At 41.3% G+C, this 23,249-nt stretch overlaps 1 protein-coding gene across 3 annotated transcripts in view; it reads right to left on the bottom strand.

Annotated features, from left to right (window-relative positions):
* The window catches only part of MKRN2 (makorin ring finger protein 2), a 32,487-nt gene extending 9,253 nt beyond the window's left edge, over window positions 1-23,234 (bottom strand). For all 3 annotated transcript variants that reach the window (XM_036431165.2, XM_045579201.1, XM_036431167.2), the window contains exons 1-4: window positions 23,080-23,234; window positions 3,487-3,615; window positions 2,020-2,201; window positions 581-882 (exon numbers count right to left, since the gene is read on the bottom strand). In XM_036431165.2, the coding sequence (XP_036287058.1) occupies window positions 581-882; window positions 2,020-2,201; window positions 3,487-3,615; window positions 23,080-23,105 (639 nt within the window). In that variant the 5' untranslated portion in view covers window positions 23,106-23,234. The remainder of the gene's footprint in view (window positions 1-580; window positions 883-2,019; window positions 2,202-3,486; window positions 3,616-23,079) is intronic.
* Window positions 23,235-23,249: the final 15 nt, after the last annotated feature.

Here is a 23,249-nt window from a genome sequence, read left to right as displayed (position 1 = left end):
TTTATGAACTTTGCATAGCTTTATGCTTCTGAGATCTCTCCTTTTCCTTTTATTCTAAACTAGAGGCCCAGTGCACAAAATTTATGCATGGGTAGGATCTCTAGCAGCTGCCAGCTGCTGGCCTCCCTTGCCCCAGCTGCCTGCCGCTTCCACCAGCCGGGGCTGCCTTCGCACTTGCGTTGGCCTGGTGCACCCGCTCACCTGCTCCACCATCCCGCCGTGGTCCCAACTCTCATAAGGGCCCATTGGGCCAGCAACACCTCCACGGCTGCCTGCTGCCAGCACATTACCAACAACCACCATGTTCTGTGCCGCCCCCTGGTGGTCAGTGCACATATAACTTCCAGTCGGTGGAACTCCCACCCATGGGGACAATTTGCATATTAACCTTTTATTATATAGGATAATCAAGAATTGTCAAGTGACAACAGAAAAGGACTTGAAAATAGGGTGTAAATATGCCAGGTACATAATACAGGTATTATTAGCAGTCAGATGCTTGCAGAAATACCAACAATTTTGTCACATAGCGCATTTCAAATTTCTTAAAATGAGTTCACATGAAGTCCTGTAACTTTACCTTCTCATGAGCTTTCCTCTGCTCTGGGTCGAAGGGATGCAGGACCTGGAGCCTGCAGATCTCACACATCTCCCCGTGCAGGTAGACACAGGCGTCCCCAAAGCGGCACTCCCCGGCGGCCGCGTAGGGGCACAGCTGCTCCTCGCTGCTGTAGGAGCTGCTGGCTTCCACGTAATCCAGGCCACTCCGTATTGCATCAAGGTAGGAATTCGGCCTCATCTCTGGGCTACTCTGGGCGTCACTGCCTCCTGGGTTATTCACCACACTTGGGCAAGCCTTTTCTTCATCCATGCCACAGAGATCTTAAAACAAAACACACAGCACACACATAAATGAAAACTGGCCCAACCATTCTGGTAAGCGGCTAGTCAAAACCTGACAGATTAAGCAACTCTGACCTTGGGAATTTCACTCTTGGAACATATAGGAAAAAACAGGCCAAGAGAGAAAAATAAAAGAAATAGCATAAAATGCTCTTAAGTGACATTAACTTAAAAGCATAGTTAGCAACACAAGGAAATAGCATAACAGACCATGATATACTTATACAAAAGAACGCTAAAGTTGCTTTCTAAAAATAGCAAGTATAGAAATGTCAACATTTGGACCAGTTAATACAAAAATATATATATCAGTGTGTGTGTGTCAGTCAAAGGGAAATTAGAATGTGGTCAATAGAATACAGTGTTTTCTTTTATACCCGTAAAGTTATGTATCATTTTAAAGTGAATTAGAATTAATGAAAACCTGAAACTTGTCCTATGGCCTCCTCTTCTCACCCTGGAGCCCTTCCCCTCCCATTACACACACTCGTGCCTTTTTAGAGAGGACATATTTAACTGGATCACTTACTTGTTTGCTTAGGATGGAATCTGCCTATCTTAAAATCACACATTCCGAGATCTAGAAATCCCTTCACCAGATGAGAACCAGCCAACAAAAACAACTTTTATGATTTTTAGCTTTCTTTCTGCCCAAATCCTGTTCCAGGGTACAGATCACTCCCCAAACCCCAATATGCTATTCTTTTTACCAAAAGTGCAACCTAAAATGGCAAACACTGGCTCACCATAAAAACCAAGACCATGTACTGAACGAAGGGTAAAACAGTGAGTGATACATGCTCTTTATCAAAATACGTAGCTTTGACACGAACAGTTTGATGCTCCTCAGAATTGGGCAACAACCTGTGCAGATGGTAGTTAACAAGCCGACAAAAAAGTCAGTTTATATTTTGCCAGGCCAAACTTAGGGTTCAGCCCAGCCGTGGGCACAAGGCCAAATGCACCATCTGAATACTCTGCATTCAGACAGGTTGGAGGGGTATTAGGTCAGCAACTCTCTTGTCAAGAGAAAACCAGAAAGGAATATGAAAAAAAAAAAAAAAGAGACAAGACTGCTTTTCAGAATGAGACAAGAAAAGAATTCCGCACACTCACTTCGGTCTCTAAGTACCAACGTTCTTTTCTCACGTTTCCCAGGCTCGTGTAAGTTAGTTTTCACAATAGGCGCAGTGAGGTCGGAAGGAGGGTGAGGACTGTGGAAGCCTGGGGAGGGCACACTGTGGGGCACGGAGCCCACAGCACCACCAGCTGCAGCAGAGGGCCTTGTGTGATCATATCTAAACAAAACACACAGCAGATGCATTATGGACACACTACAAGCACATGTCTCCCACACTGCCCAGACGCAGAAAGCCCTTCCTTCTGCTCCATTTACAGAGGTGGAGAATGAAACAAGCTCTCCCCATATTTTAACTGATAAAAGGCTTATCAATTTTAAAAACTGCCTGGCAATTCAGAGTGAGTAGAAAATTCACCTAAGTGTCTTTGTAGGACATGAGTGGGGCAGACATACTGCCTCAGAACACAAAAAGAAACCCTGAAAATTCCTGACAGATGTTAAACTGAAATTTCCTAACACCCAATCCAGCGTTCTTTCGGGCAGGAGTCCATACAATATTAATAATGGCCAGTGTAACAGCTGGAGACCAGCCTTCCTGGCTGTCTCTCTGGGGCACCACTGGCAGGGGTAGGGCAAGGTGGGCCAACTGCCATTACCCATAGGCAGCCAGAGGAAGGGCTTTGCGACCCGGGAAAAACAGCAGCTCTTCATTAGGAAAGGACAGAAACAGATTTGGAAATATTTCCTTGTTTTAGAAGTTACAAAGTTGCCTACATATGTCAGTGGTAAAAAGAAAATTTTGTGTGTGTGTGTGTGTGTGTGTGTATATATATATATATATATATATATAAATAAAATTGATTTTTTACAGAGAGGAAGAGAGATAGAGAGTTAGAAACATCGATGAGAGAGAATCATTGGTCAGCTGCCTCTTGCACACCCCCTCCTGGGGATGTGCCTACAACCAACGTACATGCCCTGGACCGAAATCGAACCTGGGACCTTTCAGTCCGCAGGCTGACGCTCTATCCACTGAGCCAAACCGGTTTCAGCATAAAAAGAAAATTCTATACACATAATTGTTCATAGCAAAACAAACAAACAAAACAAAACTGGAAGTCATTTAAATTTCTAATGGAGTCACAGTTAATAAAGTGATGGTCTGTTAACATTATGTAACATTATAAAATAGCAGCATAGGAAAATGCTTATGACATGTTAAGTGGGGGGGGGGGAAGCAAGATATAAAATTTTATATATACCATGGGTGCAATTTTATAACTAGAGACTTATAAAAATAAAGCATGAAAAGTGATTCTGAAAAATTAAGTTTTGGGTACTGAAATTGAGGTTTCAAAATTATTTGCCATACTTTTTGTAATGTTGTCATATTACTTTTAAATTTAAAATTTCCCCTCAAGATCCATGTTCCAAATAAAGGATCCGAATCCTAGATAATATTTAACCCAGTGTAACAATTGGGGCAGTGGCGGGGTTCTTGCCTGCATCGAGTTCCATAGGCACAGTAGCCCTTCTGATAGTACTTGCAGATGGTGGATGGCTTGCTGTTTGCCAAGTCATGTGAGAACAGGCATTGGTTTCCTTCCCGACACACACCATGCATAAAATACCTGGAGAGACAAGCAGAGGCATAAAACTTTTAGAAGCATACTTTGCTGTATAAAATCATCATATTTCATAACCTAGCATATAAATATCTATTGTGTACATATTATGTCATCAAGGCTGTATTTGGCACTGGAGATATATTTCCTTGATTCTAAGACATAATGATTTTTAGATATACCACAAGGAATTCAAGGGGGGAAAAATTACTCCATAATATTTTTTCTGGAAGAAAAATGACCCCAAAATTTTCTATTTTAAGATACATCCTCTTGATTTGAGTGACATGTGTAAAATGTGCACTTCATAATTGTGAAAATACGGCTCCTTCTTTCTCATGGAGCTTACATGGTATGGTTATAATGGAGTCAGAGACCTGGGCCCAAGATCCAGCCTACCACCTATGAGTAAAGTCACAAAACCAGCTTCCCTGGGCCTCACTATCTTCACCTACAAAATGAAAGTCATACAACCCATTTTATTGGGTTGTGGTGAGCATCAAAAGATTTATGTATCCTATCCTAAATAATATAAGCCTAATATGCAAATTGACCCAACAACCAGTGGAACAACTAGTTGCTATGAAGAGCACTAACCACCAGGGGACAGATGCTCAATGCAAGAGCAGCCCCCAGCCCACAGGCCCCAGCCCAGCCTAGACAGGTCCCAGAGGGGGCCCCACAAATCAGCCCTGATTGTCGGCCAGGCCGAGGGACCTCACCCATGCTCAAATTTTGTGCACTGAGCCTTTTGTGTGTGTGTGTGTGTGTGTGTGTGTGTGTGTGTGTGTGTGTGTGTGAGAGAGAGAGAGAGAGAGAGAGAGAGAGAGTCTAATTCTGGCCCTGAAGGAATAACTGGGAGGCATTCGTATTCTGTCCAACCAGAGTAGAGAAATGTGATTGAATACTCAGAGCAAACAGTAAAGAGACCACAGAGGGGCACACCAGGTATTAAGGGTAAATAAGTCCTAAAGTAGAGAGTATTTTAGATATACCCTAATAGAAAATATCTTAGTCAAAACACACATTAATACTCTTTGAAAGAAGACAAAATCCAAATGCTCAAAAACACTAATATTTGGTATTCATCAAAAATTAATAGATATGCCAAAGAGCAGGCAAAAATGCAACCCAAAACTAGGAGAAAAATTAGTCAGTAATAGGAATAACAGATGATGAAATTAGTGGACAAAGATTTTTTTTAAAATATATTTTATTGATAGGATCCAAGATGGCTGCACAGGTAAACACCTAACCACAGCCGCACACAACAATTTCAATAAAATACAACTAAAATATAAAATGGACATTACCCAGAACTACAGGAAAGTCAACTGACTGGAAATTCTACAACGAGAAGCAAGGAGAAAACCAGAAGGAAAAGCGGAGGAGCTGTAAAAGCCTAAGGTACGGAGACACGCGGCACACTCGGAGAGGACGGAGCCGGAGAGGAGGGGGCGACTGAGTGCCTGGCTGGCGTTCCCTAGCGGGAAGGAGATAAAAGCTCCGGACTGTGCTGAACCCCAGACTGAACAGCGCTGAACCCCAGTTCTAGGCCAGACCCTGGGGACCCAGGTGCAAACAGAGGGAGCCTGGGCTGTGAGGCGGAATATCAGGGGAGCGGCGCGCACACTGTGCGCAGAGGACGGACTGTTGATTCTGCTGCTAGATTGCCCTAGTGGGAAGGAAACAAAAGCTCTGGACTGTGCTGAGCCCCAGTTCTGACTGCTCTGAACCCCAGTTCTAGGCCAGACCCCGGAGACCCAGGCTCATACAGAGGGAGCTGGGCTGTAAGGTGGAATCCCAGGGGAGCGGCAAAAGACAGAGGCCCAGGAGGCGCGCACATTGCGCGCAGAGAAGGGACGGTTGGCTGTGCTGCGGGATTGCCCTGGCGGGAAGGAGACAAAAACTCCAGACTGCTCTTAATCCCACTTCCAACTGAACTGAACCCCAGTTCCAGGCTCATTGGGGGAGAGACTAGACTGTTTGGTAGCAGGTGAAACTCGAGGGCACCTCACTCTCAGAGGTGCTTGCAGTGAGTACCGAAGGACACTAAGAAACACTGAGGCTCAGGAGCCATATAGGGCGTGGCTGACCTGGCTGAAGGAAGCCAAGGCTGTAGGCTCCACCCTGAAACCCCGCCCATATCAGGAAAGCTGTGAAAATGCCGAAATAACGAAATAGATCACAAACGAAAGAAATGGAGGACAAAAAGCGACTGGATATAGAGTTCAAAACCACACTTATAAGGTTGTTCAAGAATCTCCTAGAAAAGGCCGATAAAATAAACGAGACCTATGAGGATATGAAAAGGGATCAACTAGAAATAAGGGATCAACAAGAAATAAAGAATACATTGTCTGAAATAAGAAATATAATATTATACAGAGTCCTAAAAACAGAATGGAAGATCGCAAGAATCAAGTCAAAGATTTGGAATATAAAGAACCAGAAGACCCTCCTCCTCAGAAGCAAGAAGACAAGAGAACCCAGAAAGTTGAAGATAATGTAAGAAAACTCTGGGACAACTTCAAGCGAACCAACATCAGAATTATGGGGGTCCCAGAAGATGAGAGAGAGCAAGATATTGAAAACATACTGAAAGAAATAGTGACAGAAAACTTCCCCCACCTGGTGAAAGAATTAAGACTTACAAGTCCAGGAAGTGAACAGAACTCCAAACAAAAGGAATCCAAAGAAGACCACACCAAGACAAATCATAATTAAATTTCAAAGAGCAAAAGACAAAGAGAGAATATTAAAAGCAGCAAGAGCAAAACAGGTAGTTACCTATAAAGGAGCACCTATACAATTGTCAACTGATTTCTCAACAGAAACCAGGTCAGACGGGAATGGCAAGAAATATTCAAGGTGATAAATAATAAGAATCTACAGCCAAAAATAATCTACCCAGCAAAGCTATCACTCAGAATCAAAGGCCAGATAAAGAGCTTCACCAATAAAAAAAAGCTAAAGAAGTTCATCACCACCAAACCAGAATTATATGCATTACTGAAGGGGGTTCTTTTGGAAGAGAGAGTAAAGAAAGAAAAACTATGAACAACAAATATGTAACTATCAACAAGTGAATCTAAAAACCAAAAAAAATATTTTTTTTTTAAAAATCTGATGAACAATATTAACTGTTAAATATAATAGAATCAGAGGTATGGAGGGGAGTGAACTGACGATTCTTGGGGAAAAGGGGAAATGGGGGTGTGGGAAGAGACTGAACATAAACTGTGCACCTATGGATGAGGACAATGATGGGTGGGGAAAGGGCAGAGGGTGGGATGGGAACCTGGTGGAGGGGAGCAACGGGGGGGGGGGGGGGGGAGAGGAATATCTGTAATAAATGAACAATAAAGAAAAAAAGAAAAAAGAAAGAAAATATATTTTATTGATTTTTTACAGAGAGGAAGGAGAGAGGGATAGAGTTAGAAACATCTATGAGAGAGACATAGATCAGCTGCCTCTTGCACACCCCCCATTGGGGATGTGCCCACAACCAAGGTACATGCCCTTGACCAGAATCGAACCTGGGACCCTTGAGTCCACAGGCAGACGCTCTATCCACTGAGCCAAACTGGTTTTGGTGACAAAGATTCTTATAACAGCTCTTTTAAATATGCTCAATATGCTGAAGGATCCAAAGGAAAACATATGACTGGTTGGTAGGGGGCGGGGCCTATGAGTGGGCAGTGCCAGGACAGCCAAGGTGGGTGCCATTGGGCAGAGGGAGGGGTTGGCGATCAGAGGGGCAGGGTAGAGGGAGGGGATGGCGACTGCTGGCTGCAGGAGATGGGAGGGTGAGGCTGGAGCTGCCCCCTGGTAGTGTGCTCCCACAAGGTGAGTGCCACTCAGCCAAAAGTTGGGCTGACGGTTGGTCAGCACAGTGGCAGTGGCAGGAGCCTCTCCTGCTCCTGTGGTGGCAATAAGGATGTCCAACTGACGGCTTAGGCTCACTTCTCATGGGCCTAAGCCACAGTCGAACATACCCTGAAGGCTCCTGGACTGCAAGAGTGCGCAGGCCAGGCTGACGGACCCTCCTCCCACCCCAAGTGCACTAATTTTCGTGCACTGGGCCTCTAGTCCTATCTAATAAAAGAATAATATGCAAATTGACCATACCAGCTATACCCACCAGCCATGCTCAGCAGCCAATCAGAGCAAGTATGCAAATAAACCCAACCAAGATGGCTACAGCCATAGAGAGCCGAAGGGAGGCTTGGGATTCCCTGACCATGGAGGAAGCTAAGCTTTCCGCCTGCCCTTGCCTACCTAAGCCTCCACTCAAGGCTACAAAGTTTCAATTATAGAAGGTAAACAAATTCCAACAGAAATGGCTGCAGCCACGGAGCAAGCCAGAGGCTTGGCTCCGCAGGCTGCAAAGCTTCAATTATAGAAGATACATAAATCCCAGATACCAAGACCTCTGCTTAGGCCACTAGGGGGCGTGGCCAGCCTACAAACCACCACAGGCCCCTTGCCCAGGCCACCCCACGCCCCAAAGAAACCCCCACCCTGACCCGGGACATCCTTCAGGGCAAACCAGCTGACCCCACCCATGCACCAGGCTTCTATCCTATCTAATAAAAGAGTAATATGCAGATTGACCATCACTCCAACACACAATATGGCTGCCCCCATGTGGTCAAAGATCCTGCCCCCATGTGGACACAAGATGGGCACCACAAGATGACCAGCAGGGAAGGGCAGTTGGGAGGTATCAGGCCTTCAAGGGAGGGCAGTTGGGGGCAAACAAGCTGGCAGGGGAGGAGTTAGATATCAATCAGGTTGGCAGCAGAGTGGTTAGGGGGTGATCAGGCTGGCAGGCAGAAGTGGTTAGGGGCAATCAGGAAGGCAGGCAGTTGAGCAGTTGGGAGCCAGCAGTCCTGGATTGTGAGAGGGATGTCCGACTGCCGGTTTAGGCCCGATCCCACTAGGGTCGGGCCTAAACGGGCAGTCGGACATCCCTTGAGGGGTCCCAGATTGGAAAGAGTGCAGGCTGGGCTGAGGGACACCCACCTCCACACAAAAATTTCATGCACCGGGCCTCTAGTATAATATAAAGAGAAATACATCCAAGAGCTGCTTTCAGACATGGACAAAAGGCAATGTAATACTGGTCCTTGAGAGAAGGGATACAGGGAGGTGAGCCCGTGTTCAGTGTGGCTTACTGCCTGGAGGCATATTCTGGATCTTGGTGCAGGGAGGGGAACAGCAAATAAAGCACAGCAATCTTGCTGAGTAGAAAAGACAGAGTTTGGAGTTCAAGAAAGATAATGGAAGCTTTGTGAAGAACCCATTAATTAGAATCAATTAAAATCACACGTACATGATTAACTGACTCCTGATAGAGGTGTCAAAGTAATTCAATAGGGGAAGGGGGGGGAATCTTTTTTTTTTAATTTTTTTTTTTTTCAGAGGGATAGGGAGAGACAGAAACATCAATGATGAGAGAACCATTGATTGGCTGTGTCCTGCACTCCCCCAACAGGGGTTTGAGCCCACAACCCAGACATGTGACCTTGACTGGAATCGAACCTGGGACCCTTTAGTCAGCAGGCTGATGCTCTATCCACTGAGCCAAACCAGCCAGAGCAGAAAAGTCTTTTTAACAAGTCATGCTGGGAGGATGCTTGCTGTCTGCCCTTCATGGCCTTGATGGCTGTGACAGTTTCTCTCCTGCTGTGATATGTATAGGAAGGACTCAGGGGCTCCCAGGAAACCTAGGAGTGGACTCAATGGCCTTTGAGGATGTGGGTGTGAACTTCACTCTGGAGGAGTGGGCTTTACTAGATCCTTCATAAAAGAACTCTGTAGTGATGTGATGAGAGAAACCTTCGGGGGATTAAAAAAAAAAAAAAAAGGAGGCTGAGGGGGTAAAGGATCATGAATTGAAAATCAGTACAAAAACCAGGGTAAAAGTTTAAAAAATCAAATGGTGGAATCTGTGTAAAGAAACTTCAGCCTTATTCCAAATTTTGACTGAGCAAGAAGACTTCTGGAGTAAAACCATGGGAATAAAGTGTGTGTACGCAAAAGTCTTTATGCATCATTCACTTCCTAATATGCACATCAGATGTCAAACTGGACATGAGCCATGAGTGTCAGAATTATGGAGAGAAGCCATATAAATACAACATGTGAGCGAGCCTTCAGTTATTTCTCCTGTTTTGAAAAACATGGAAGAAATCACAATGGAGAGGAAAACCTATAAATGTAAGGAATGTGGGAAAACCATTATTTCTTCAACTTCAATACATAGAAGCACCCACCCTAGAGAGAGAAACTACCAATGTAAACTATGTGGAAAACCCTCTATTTAACATGCAAGTTTTCAAACACCTAAAGGGACCCTCAGGGAGGAAACCCTATAAATGTAAAAAATGTAGTCAAACCTTCAGTTTCTCAGTTCTCTCTTTTTAACTATCAGTATTCTCATAATGTAAATAATCTCATCCATCCAATCCCCTACAAATCTGTGTGTTCCTGGAGGCATATAACAAAACGTGCAGGGCAAAGGTACTTAGTGCTTATTTCGTTATTAGACTAGATTGGACTTAAATGCTTTGAGCATATGGCCTGTGCTTACCCTTTATTTGGCATCTCCCTTAGACATAAAAGTGCTTCCATGAAAGCACTTTGAATAGGGGAGGGTTGATGGTTGACAAGCAGATTGAAATGGCTTCAATGGTGAGAGTCCCAAGCCACAGATGGTCCTAGAAGTAGCATTGTTACATAGTCCAGAGCAAGACCACTTAGCTGAGGGGATATGGGAGGGTTGGAGAGTCAGTTTCCTTTTTCTTTAAATTTTATTTTATTGATGACAGAATTATAGATGTCTCCTAACTCTTCCCCCACCTCAGCTTTATTCCTCTCCTCTTAGCCCCTAACACCCCACACCTTCACCACACTATTGTCTGTGTCCACACACACACATATATATTCTTTGATTAATCTCTTCCCATCTCCCCTCAACCCCGAGATATGTTCCATGACTCCATATCTCTGGACCAATTTTTTAACTTTTAAATTAAATCTTCATTGTTGAAAGTATGATGTAAGTCTCCCTTCTCCCCCCACTGATTCCTTAGTTGATCTCTTCCCACCCACTTTCTCTCTGAAATTCCACAGTCTATTCTATGCTTCTATATCTCTGGACCTATTTTTTTCATCAGTTTATTATGTTCATTAGATTCCACTCATAAGTGAGATAATGGGATATTTGTCTGAGTGGCTTATTTCATTCAGCATAACGTTTCCTAGGTCCATCCATGCTATCGCAAAGGGTAAGAAATCCTTCTTGTCTTATAGCTGCTATAGTATTCCATTTTGTAAATATACTACACCAGTTTTAGCCACTCATCTGATGGGCACTTGGGATGTTTCCAGATCTTAGCTATTGTAGACAATGCTGCTATATTCTTTCTGATTAATGTTTCAGGCTTCTTAGGATATATTCCTAGAAGTGGGACCAATGGGTCAAATGGCAGTTTCATTTTTAATTTTTTGAGTAAATTCCATACTGTTTTCCATAGTGGCTGCGCTAATCTGCATTCCTTTTCAGTTCTCTTTAAATACATGAAAGAACTCACACTGAAGAGAAACTTATGAATGTCAACAATGTGGTAAAGTAAAGCCTTACATATACTGCAGTCTTACCAACAAACCAAAAGTTAGTCACAGGCAAGAAACCGTATGCATGTAAGCAGTGTGGTAAAACTTTCAGTTCTCATCTAGGTTTCCAATCTCATGAAAGAACTCACACTGGAGAGAAACTCTTTGAATATATAAAAAAAAAAAGTGGTAAAGCCTACAGAGATCCCAGCTCCTTGCAAACACATGAAATAACCCATATTGGAGAGAAACCTATGAATGTAAGGAATGTGGGAAAACTTTTATTTATCACACAACTTTCCTAAGATATGTAACAATGCGCACGGAACAGACCACATAAACTGCAGAATTGGGGAAAGGCTTTGGCTATCCCAGGTTCTTTTGAACACATGAAAGGACTTACCGGATAAAAACTCTTGAATATGAACAACTAGAATTGGCTCACATCATTACATGTGAAAAATCCCATGGAAAAGAAATACAAATGTAAGTAATATGAGAATGCCTAATAGATATTAATCCATATATATCCGGGGTGGGGCAAAAGTAGATTTACAGTTGTTCATATGGAAAATAAAACAATAAATAATAATATAAAAATAAATTGTTTCAAGTACAACTATAAACCTGTTTCTGCCCCATCCTGTATATAATGCACTAGGGATAAAAAAGACTTCCAAAAGGTCACTAGGAAAATCCAAATACCAAAATGACCTTTTTAAACAAATAAAACATTTTAAGACGATATTTAACCTAACTTCATATAAAAAATATTTAACCTAACTTCATATAAAGTTCACCCATATACCTAACAGGCTTCAAAATGGAGAGAAAATATTATTAAACATTTTAAGGAGGAAAAAAAACCACTATTAACTCTTTGCACTCTGAACCTTTCTGGACATTGGCTACCAGCTACTTGACGCTACTTTGCGGCGGACATGTGCGTTGAATTAACTCAATTCCCCGTAATCACTAATAAACTGCAATGTCCCCCCTGAGAGGGGACAGCGGAGTGCAAAGGGTTAATCTTATGTACTGCTATTGAGAGACGATTCTCAGAATTATTCCACATGAATAGTCACCTTTAAAGTAATTAGAAATTCACAGTCCAACAATATAATATAAACAGTTTGATAAACACAATATATTTACATTAATAAGAACTCTTTCAGGCTGTTCTCTTTCTAGTCAATAGTATATAACAGTATAAGAGCATGTTAACTGGCAATCCTTGATGGTAAAGTTTATAGTATTTTCATTTCTTATTTTTGCTGATCTGTACTTTCTAACATCTCCACCATGAACATATACTGATTTTGTAATAATAAATGGTTGCTTTAGATTAAAAAAAAAAAACAAAAAACATTTTTATTGGTTTCAGATAGGAAGGAAGAGGGAGAGAGGTAGAAACATCCATGATGAGAATCATGGATCGATTTGCCTCCTGCAAATCCCCCAACGGGGATCAAGCCCACAACCCAGGCATGTGCCCTTTACCGGAATCGAACCTGGGACCTTTCAGTTCATAAACCAATACTCTACTACTGACTGAGCCAAACCGGCCAGGGCGGTTGCTTTAGATTTTAAAAATTATAAATGACATCCAATTCTGGTGAGGGTATGGTTAAAGAAATACATAAAATGCTCAATACAGTACCTATCACACAGTAGGTACCCCCAAAAGTTCAGCTCTTATTAAAGTCTAGTAAAGAACACTGATGATTAGACAGTTACAAGAGGTACCTATGCCTTGTCACATGTATGCAGAATGCTGTGGGACAACAGGGTGCAATGTCTCAGTGGAGATCATGCCCAAGTTGAGTCTACAAAATGGAAGGCATGACAGTGGGTGAGAGGAGTATGTGACAAAAGATAGGACAGCAAGAAAAAAGGTGGAGAGGGGTGAGAACAGGCCTGTTGAGAAATGAGACTGAAACATCATTACCCTAATTATGCTTTAAGATACCTCAGTAGCAGCTGTAATATTATGACTGCATACTCAAAACAAGCAATTAAGGGCCCACAGTCAAGTCAGCTTTGGAAACCACAGTCTCATGTTTCTCAGAGATATACAATAGACAGTAGCAGAGGAAAAGTTATGAGTGTTCTGTCATAAAAGCAAACTGTTTACTCTTATTAAACACACCCTTTCCCAGGCTTTTTTCAGAAAAAGCCACTTGAGTTATATGTGTAAGATAGATTAGAGAGGGCTGAAGGGCCTATTAGGAGATTGCTTTGTAAAGAAGCTTTATCCAAGAACTGTTTTCACTTATTTTAAAAACTTCAAACATACAAAAGTAAACAGAATGATAGAATGAACCCTCAAGATATACCAGAATGCTTTCACATTATCAACTCACAACCAATCTTGTTTGATCCTATCCCCCTGCTCTTCTCCTTTGTTTTTGACAACTTGTCTTTTCAAGAGGGATAACTCATAAAGATTTGAATGAAGATTTTTGAGCAAGATGTCATCTCACTACTGTCACCAAACAAGTATATTATGAGACATACATGAGAAAAAATACAAAAGCTCTGATAAGCAGTTCTATCAATACTCTAGCACTTTTGCTTATTTATCTCATTTAATCCTAACAATACCAAGGACTATTACTATACCCATATGTAAATAAAAAAGTTGAGGTTCAGCCCAAGCCAGTTTGGCTCAGTGGATAGAGCGTTGGCCTGCAGATTGAAGGGTCCTGGGTTTGATTCTCAAAGGCAAACAATGAAACCAATGGATTAGTGAACTATAAAGCTAGTACAAAGGTTAAAAAGCAACAGTAGGAAAATCATGTGAAATTAAAATAAATTAAGGGATACATACAAACACATGCACAGAAGAATTAAATAACAAACATTTTGAGTGAACAAAAACTGTAGTGATTTTAGAGTTTGTTTGAGCCTAAGTGACCATGAACTTAAAGTAGACTGTTATAAACATAACTATATATACATATAAAACACATAGTAACCACAAACCAAAAATCTACAGAAAATGTATAAAATACAAAGAAAAAAGAATTCAAACACAATACTCTTAAGTCATCAACACACAAGAGCAAGAAAATAAAAAGCAGAGAACTAAAAAAAAAAGAAAAATTAATATGGCAATAGCTTTATACCCATCAATAATTACTTTAAATGTAAATGCTGTAAAGTCTCTAATCACCTTAAGACACAGAGTGGCTAACATCCTATCATACTAAACAATGAATGAGTGGGTTAACAATGAGATCAGGGAATAAATCAAAAGATACCTTAAGAAAATGAAAACACAACAATCCCAAATCTATGGGACACAGCAAAAGCAGCCCTAAGAGGGAAATTCATAGTATTACAGGCCTACTTCAAGAAACAAACAAAAACTCTCAAATAAACAATCTAACCTTACAGCTAAGTGAACTAGGAAAAAGAACAAATGAAGCCCAAAGTGAGCAGAAGAAACAAAATAAAGATCAGAGCAGAAATAAATGAAACAAGAGTCTAAAAAAACAATAAAACCAATAGCTGGTTCTCTAGAAAAATAAACAAATTCGATTAAGTAGACTCATCAAGGAAAAATAAGAGAGAAGCCCCAAATAAATTCATAAGTGAAAAGGAAATAACCACCAACAAACTAGAAATACAAAGGATAAGAAAATACTAGAACAATTATATGTGAACAAATTGAAAGAAATGTATAAATTCTTAAAAATACACAATCACCCAAGACTTAATCAGGAAGAAATAGAAAATCTGAACAGACCAATAACTATCAAAAAAACAAAATCAATGATCAAAAAACTTCCAATAAACAAAAGTCCTGGATCACATGACTTCACAGATGAACTCTACTAAACAGTTCAAGAATCATTAATATCTATTCTTCTTAACCTATTCCAAAAAATTGAAGAGAAAGTTCCTACACTTATTTTCGAAGGCCAATATTACTGATATCAAAACTAGACAAACCCTAAAAAAAAAAGAGAGAGAGAGAGAGAGAGAGAGAGAGAGAAAGAGAGAGAGAGAAAATTATAGGTCAATATATTCCCAATGAATAGATGTAAAAGGCCTCAACAAAACAAAAAACAAATTCAGCAATACATTAAAGAGATTATACACCATGACTAAGTAGGATTTATTCCTGGATGCAAAATTAGTTTAATATCTGCAAGTCAATATAACACAGCATATAAATAAAATCATTAAACATATTCATATAGAAAACATTTGATAAAATCAAATATACATTTATGATTTTTAAAAAAGTCTCATCCAAGTGGAGATAAAAAACATTCTCCCAATATTATAAATGCCACATATGACAAACCCACAGTTAATATATTCGATGAAAAGTTAAAAGCTTTTTCTTTAGAATCAGGAGCAAGACAAGTATGTCCATTTTCACCTTACCAAGTCAGGGAAGCAGCGAAAATGAGGAGACAAGGAAACAGATCACAAACGAAAGAAATGGAGGAGAACAAACAACTGGACATAGAATTCAAAACCACGATTATAAGATTTTTCAAGAATTTCCTAAAAAAGGCTGATAAATTTAACGAGACCCTCGAGGATATGAAAAAGGACCAACTAGAAATTAAACATACACTGACTGAAATAAAAAATATTATACAGAGACCCAACAGCAGAATAGAGGAACACAAGAATCAACTCAAAGATTTGGAATACAAAGAGGCAAAGGACACTCCTCTGGAGAAGCAGTAAGAGAAGAGAATTCAGAAAGTTGAAGATAGTGCAAGGAGCCTTCGGGACAACTTCAAGCATACCAACATCAGAATTATGGGGGTGCCAGAAGAAGAGAGAGAGCAAGATACTGAAAATAATGACAGAAAACTTCCCCCACCTGGTGAAAGAAATAGACTTACAAGTACAGGAAGCACACAGAACCCCAAACAAAAGGAACCCAAGAAAGACCACACCAAGACACATCATAATTAAAATGCCAAGAGCAAAAGACAAAGAGAAAATCTTATAAGCAGTAAGAAAAAAAAAACAGTAAGTTACCTACAAGGGAGTACCCATACGATTACCAGCTGATTTCTCAACAGAAACTATGCAGGCCAGACGAGTGGCAAGGAATATTCAAAGTGATGAATAGCAAGAACCTACAACCAAGATTACTCTACCCAGCAACGTTATTCAGAATTGAAGGACAGAAAAAGAGCTTCACAGACAAGAAAAAGCTAAAGGAGTTCATCACCATCAAACCAGGATTACATGAAATGCTGAAGGGTATTCTTTAAGAAGAGGAATAAGAAAAAGGTAAAGTTAAAAATATATGAACAACAAAAAGACATCAAATACATACCTACCAACAAGTGAATCTAAAAATCAAGTGAATAAAGAATCTGAAGAACAGAATGGACTGGAGAATATAATAGAATCAGGGACATAGAAAGGGAGTGGACTGACAATTCTCAGGGGGAAGAAGGTCTGAGGAGTACGAGAAGAGATTGGACAAAAATCTTACACCTATGGGTGAAGACGGTGGCAGGAGGTAAGGGTATGGGGTGGGATGGGGTGGGGAATCAGGTGAAAGGAAGCTATGGGGGGGGGGGGAGAGGAACACCTATAATAATCTGGACAATAAAGATTTTATATATATATGTTTAAAAAATAAAAAGCACCAAGAATACAGTGAATTTTTAAAAACCCAGACATAGCTCCTGATGGAATTTAAAATGATCAGATTGAAGAAGTCTGCCCACTTTTCCTGCAATAGCATGAATTTGTTAATTCTGGAAACCTTTAGAAGAGTGGCTCTCGAATGTTAGCCTACATCAAAATCACAGAATTTCTTATTCAGTAGGCCCAAGTGGGTTTTGAAAATTTCCATTTTTAACAAGTATCCTAAGCAATGCTGAAGTTGATGGTCCAAGGATACACCTTGAAAATTGCTGCTCTAGATCAAAAATTCCCAACCAGTTCAACCAGAGCCCTGGGCTACTATGGCATTTTATGAGCAGTAACTATAATCTATTGCCTGGATAAATACAACTACCATTAAAAAAAAATGCTATTCAAAATCAAGACTGAAATACTATTTTAAGATTTTTGAAGGTATAAAAGTTAAAAAATAAAAATAAAAAAAAAGTCAGTGCCAAGAACCAAGTCTGAATGACAAAGAGTTATGAGGATTAATAAACTCAAATAATGGAAGAGAACAGGCTCAAATTGGCTATACAAACAGTTGGATAAAAGTGAGATCTAACAAATAATTAATGGTTTCTTTTGGAGAAACTAGATAAGAGTATTACATGAAAACAAACAAAAAAACTAGGTAGGAGATGGCCAGAAGTTCTCTACCAGATACTATTTGTTAACCAGGCATGTAAGAGGAAAGATTTTTTTACATTGGTCATACAAGGATGCCTTTTATCTCTCTACAATCACATCCCATCCTATATAATAAAAGGGCAATATACAAATTGACCCTAAAGGCAGAACTATGGGGGAAGACCGGTCATTATGATGCACACTGACCACCAGAGGCACATCGTTCAACCAGAAGCTGGCTCATGGCTGGCCAGCGCAGTAGCACTAAGGATGTCCGACTAATGGCTTAGCAGAGCGGTCCTGAGCCGTCAGTTGGACATCCCCCGAGGGCTCCTGAACTGCGAGAAGGTGCAGGCTGGGATGATGGGACCACCCCCCTCCCCGAGTGCAAGTATTTTGTGCACCGAGCCTCTAGTAAGTCATATTCAGAAAATCTGCCTTCCAAATTGCATTCACTAATTATTTTTGCCATTAAGAAAACAAATATTTAACCACCAACCAGAGCTTTTAGTTAGTTTTGCCACTTTATAAGCTGGTGACTCTGCGCAGCCATTTCACTTTGCTAAGTGAATGAGCTCAAATTTAAAGATTCAAAAGTAACTTCTAGACCACCATCACTGCCTTCAAGAAAGATGAGTGCTACTTTTGTAGCATTTCTCCATTTCCATTCCCCAGTGACAAACACAAACTACCATACATCCTGCCTAATCTCTGGGGCATCCTTGTCAACCACTTACAGCCATTCCTCGCATTTGTTGTATTCAACTTAATCCAGGACTCTCATACCTTGTAGTGCATTTCCAATTGTCCACCTTTCTTCATGGCCAAACCATCTATCCCTTATACCTTCTTAGACATGAACTGAGGCAGATAATGTGTATGAGGGTGGGGAAGGGAGGGGGGAGAGACGAGTAGTACAAGGGCTGGGAAGTACATAGCTGGAGACTTAAAAATAAGTAGGGAGATTCTTTCTGGGGAACACTCCAGAGGGGTCTGCTATTCTGGGTGACTTCAAGATTGTTTCAGACAATATGGCTATTACTGGTATATGTTGCAAAGTATATCAACTCACTCTTAGCCACAGAACCACCAATAATTCTAGCTGTTGCTGAGGGCTGAAAAAAAACAAAATCAATATGGTTTCTTGAAGGCCTTTCAATGGTGCCTGTCTGTAGCAGAACACTTTTGCAAATCATCTCCAAGTATATGGGTAATTTATTTTCCCCGTCACCTTCCTTTATGTTTTCCTGCACATTTTTAAGGCTTAAAATTTCTGGCTCTCCTACATGTAACAACAGATCTGTTAAGGAGGAAAGAAGCTAGCTAATGCTAGGCATGATAATAGGCTTGAAATAAATGTATCGGAAGTGGGGATGAAATACAGTGTAGTGGTTAAGTGAAGACTCTAAAGTCAGACAGCTTGCTATATGACCTAAAGCAAATTATTTAAATCTCCAAGCCTCAATTTACCCATCTATAATATATAAAAGGCTAAGTGACCGTCTGACTGGCCGGTACATGATGTGCACTGATGTGGTGGTTCTCAGGTGACACACCCCGGAACCAGAGAGGAAGGAGCCCGATTGCTCACTGGGCCACCTGCTGGGCTGTACGATTCCACCTTCGGCTGTGGGTTACATTGCCTTTTTTTTTATTTTTTTACAGAGAGGAAGGGAGAGAGATAGAGAGCCAGAAACGTTGTTGAGAGAGAAACATCGACCAGTTGCCTCTTGCACACCCCCTACCGGGGATGTGCCCGCAACCAAGATACATGCCCTTGACCGGAATTGAACCTGGGACCTTTCAGGAGCTCTACCACTGAGCCAAACCGGTTTCGGCTTACATTGCTTTTATATCATGTTTTTAAATCTTGTTTTTGTGGTTTTTATATTGTGACTTTGTTGTTGTTATATCATGTTGTTATTGTTTATTCATTAATCAATTTATATATTATTTTCATAATACATTTTACTAATTTTCTTTCATTTCTGACACTTCTATTTAGAGAAAGGGCAAACAGCAACATTATAATATTTCTTCTAATTAATTTCCTTTCAATGTGCATAAATCCATGCACTGGGCTACTAGTATGATTATAATAATCATACTTCATAGTCTGCTGTTACAGATTACTGTGAGATTTAGCTGAGGCAATGCATGTAATTGCTTATCCTAACACATCATAAATGCTCCAAGATAGTCTGTTGTTATTACTTAGTATTTTAACCAACTCTGCTGGTTAGGCATTACTATTCCCATTTTACAGATGTGAAACTGTAATATCAGGATCAGAATCCAAAACTACCTCAACTCTGGAGCTCACATTCTTCCTATCACTAACTGGTCATGTTTTGTGATTTTCAAAGAATAAAAAACTAGGTTTGACTCCCTCAGGAAACTGAAATTTCTAGATTGTTTAATAGTAATAAGACAGAGGAACTTGAGGAAGAAAAAAAAAAAAATGGTTACCAAGCTATAATAAATGCCTGCACCAGTACTTTGAAGACACCTTGGAAGACATAGACAATGGTTAGGAAGGAGAGTTGAATAACAAAACTGTATGAGCTGCCATTCTAGACAATAAACATTTAGAGAGTCTTTGTCATTAAATTTGGAAATCCTAGGACTTCATATCCATCTCTTGGAGAGATATAATACCTACTAGAATGGAAGCAAAATTAACCCTTTGTCCTGCTGCCATTCAGAGTAATCATGTACATCACATTCCAGTCAGGAAAACAAGCCACAAAAATACTTTGCACCCTCAGACAAACCCAAGAAACCTGTTTAAGTTTGTCCTCCAAATAAATCATTCCTTGAACATTTCCTATAAGTCACTAATGTCTAGAAATAAGACTTTAGTGGTAAGATAGCTTAGTTGGTTAGAGCGTCATCCTGATATACCAAGGTTGTCCCCAGTCAGGGCACACACAGGAATCAACCAATTAATGCATAGCATAAATAAGTGGAACAACAAATAGATGTTTCTCAACTAAAAAATAAAAACAAAAAGGACTTTAGTGAATAAGATAATAAAGCGAGAAAGGCTTTTCCACCATGAACACACTAATGTAAACTTGGAACTCTTGGTAATACCGCGGGGTTTTTTTTGTGTGTGTGTTTTTTTTTCCATTTAAATATATGTTCAGTCCTTAGGAGGGCTGATTGCTTCACCCTCTTTGGCAAGTGAACTTTCTGTAGGTTTTTGCCTATGTTTTCCTTTCACATGAACCTATTAAAAACTTTGAAAAGTCCTGCAGAAAAGAAACTTTCATTTAGCATTTCTAAAACTTACTTGGGAGGCCATATAGTCTACAAGAAAATGGACTCTGATGCCACAGCTCCCTCACCTGGAAGCTGAATGACATTGGGTAATCGTTTCAATGTGGAGGCTCAGATTCACAATCTATGGAATAGTCCTGGTTGCTGGACTGCAAGCAATATGGCTGGCAGAGTACTCAGCATGTTGTAAGCCCCCTCTCTCCCCACCCCCAACAGAATCGGACTGTATTTAAACAGAAGTGATCCCTCCCAACATTCCAACTCACTCTTAGTTTACATGCAACATCCTGCAGGACGCCCCTGTTTGGCAAACAAAGACTAAAGCTTTCAGGTCAGGCCATCTCCTGGTACAGAAAATAACCAAGATGATGCTGATTTAAGTTCTTATTCCTGCAATTAGATGTGAAGTTTGGGGCAAGTCTCAAGTCTTTCTGAGCATAAGGTTTCGGCATCCTTAAATTAGATTCTACCCAGAGTTGAGATCCGATTATAAAACACTGTATAAATGTGCACTTCTTTTGTGAACCCCTTTAGGAGCAGTAGCCAGAATCCGCTATAGTCCACCATGACTTAAGACATTGCTCCAACAGGGATGTAAAAATATAAACAGTCACATTAAACAAGAGCTGGAGCCGCTGGGACGGCCTTGCGAGTCTTACGCCTCAAGCCTTTGTAATGTTAAAACAAGGCAAAGTAACCTTTACTGGGCCTAAAGCAACATGGTGCCCCCAGAGAACCCTTAGCAAGGAAAACAAGAAAGCAGATATGCCTAAGGACTTAACATTTAAAAACACGATCCAGAATTAGCATCACAATGTTAGCTTACCTGCATCAATACAAATGCCTTCCTTCCAGAGAAGTAACCGTTCCCCTTCACTTTCTCCTAAATACCCCTTTTCTTTGTTTCCTAATTAAAACACTACGTGGGTTTCGGCCTGAATCAGTGATTCCCCCAAAGAGACATTCTTCTTTTCTTTTGGAAAACTCAAATAAATGTGTATTGCCGCTCACTCTGAAAAGGCTTTTCAATTTTAAGTACACTGGGGAAACTTTATACAAATAAAAACAAACACACACGTCTTCACAAAAGACTTTCTAGCACAAATAACCTAGTGCAAGTCTTTCCTAGAAACGCTAAGGAAATCTCTGACCACTGCTTAACATAAATCAGCTGGGCCTTGGCTAAATTGAACCGTTAATTACACACTAATGCTAAAAGGAAAATTGTTTTCAGTCGCTTCTCAATTATTCATACTAAAGAAGAGAAATAACAACATCAATGATACTTAAACAGTGTATTACATAATCAAACGAACATCCTTTTTAGCAATGTTTCCCAAACAAGTTTAATGGAGAACAGTTATTAAAATAAAATTTGTACTTTCCAAGTGATCAGTTCAGCAAGAGAAGCATCGCAATCCTGGTGACGAACGCACAGAAACCACGGAGTCACACAACCAAACCATTTCTATTTCATCCGGTTCCGAGTTTTCTACAGAAATTCACCCATTGCCACTGTATTTCTCCACGTAAATGGGTTGTCTCGGTATGAGGATCCCTTAACCCCTCCCAGCCTGCCTCCTGCGCTGTGAAATGGAAATCACATTTGCCTAATACTGTTATTGTGTGAAGCCTAAAGACAATGAATATTAAGGACTTGGAAATAGGAGGAGCGCTTCAACTTTCAACAACAAAAACATCCTACCTACTGTTATTTCTGCGAACAACAGTGCTTACTGGCTTATTTTCGGTAAGTTCAGGTCGGAGTTCTTCGAATTCTAAGAAAACCAAGGCCGCTCTCAGGCCTCAGCTTCTTCGAGGCCCTCATCACCGATCAACAACCCACTCCTGGGCCGCATCCCCTTTTGGAAACGACCTTTTCGCGTTCCCTCACTCGAACCCAAACCTCATTTTCCTGCTCGACGGTAAGTTCCAAGAGCCCTTCTCCTGGGCCCAGGCCGAGGCCCCCGCAGGCCCCTGGCTCGGACGTCCTTCCAGCCCCCGGGGGCCGCGCTGCCAACTCGGGCTCTGGCCCCGGTGTTGGCCGCCTCCTGGGGCTCGGCCCCGAACACGGCCTCACACCGCTGGCTCCCCGGCTCGGGCCCGGCGCCAGCTCCCCTGGAAACGCCGCCGGACGGGGAGCTGAGCAGCCTTCCACGAACCCGCTCCGGCCTCAGTTTCCCCGGCGGCTGCACGAGCGCGCCCTCGTCGCTCAGGATCCGGGGGGGAGACGCCCCAAACGGCCCCCCGGCGCTCCGGGACCCCGCAGAGCCGCAAACTAACCTGCAAGTGACCTGTTTGGTGCTCATGGTGGTCGGGATCGAGGGCCGTGGTCGTCCTACCGCCTCCCCTTAGTCTGGCCGCCGCCGTCGCCGCCTCGGCCCTGCCACTCCCGCGCGGCCGCGTCACGACGGCACACGGCGTACGCCGCCCCGCCTCCCCGTGCGCACCTT

The sequence above is a fragment of the Pipistrellus kuhlii genome, unplaced genomic scaffold (genome assembly GCF_014108245.1).
Source record: "Pipistrellus kuhlii isolate mPipKuh1 unplaced genomic scaffold, mPipKuh1.p scaffold_m20_p_11, whole genome shotgun sequence".
In the NCBI taxonomy this organism is placed as follows: domain Eukaryota; kingdom Metazoa; phylum Chordata; class Mammalia; order Chiroptera; family Vespertilionidae; genus Pipistrellus; species Pipistrellus kuhlii.
The sequence above is the reverse complement of the archived record's forward strand: the minus strand, read 5'-3'. Positions and strand labels throughout refer to the sequence as shown.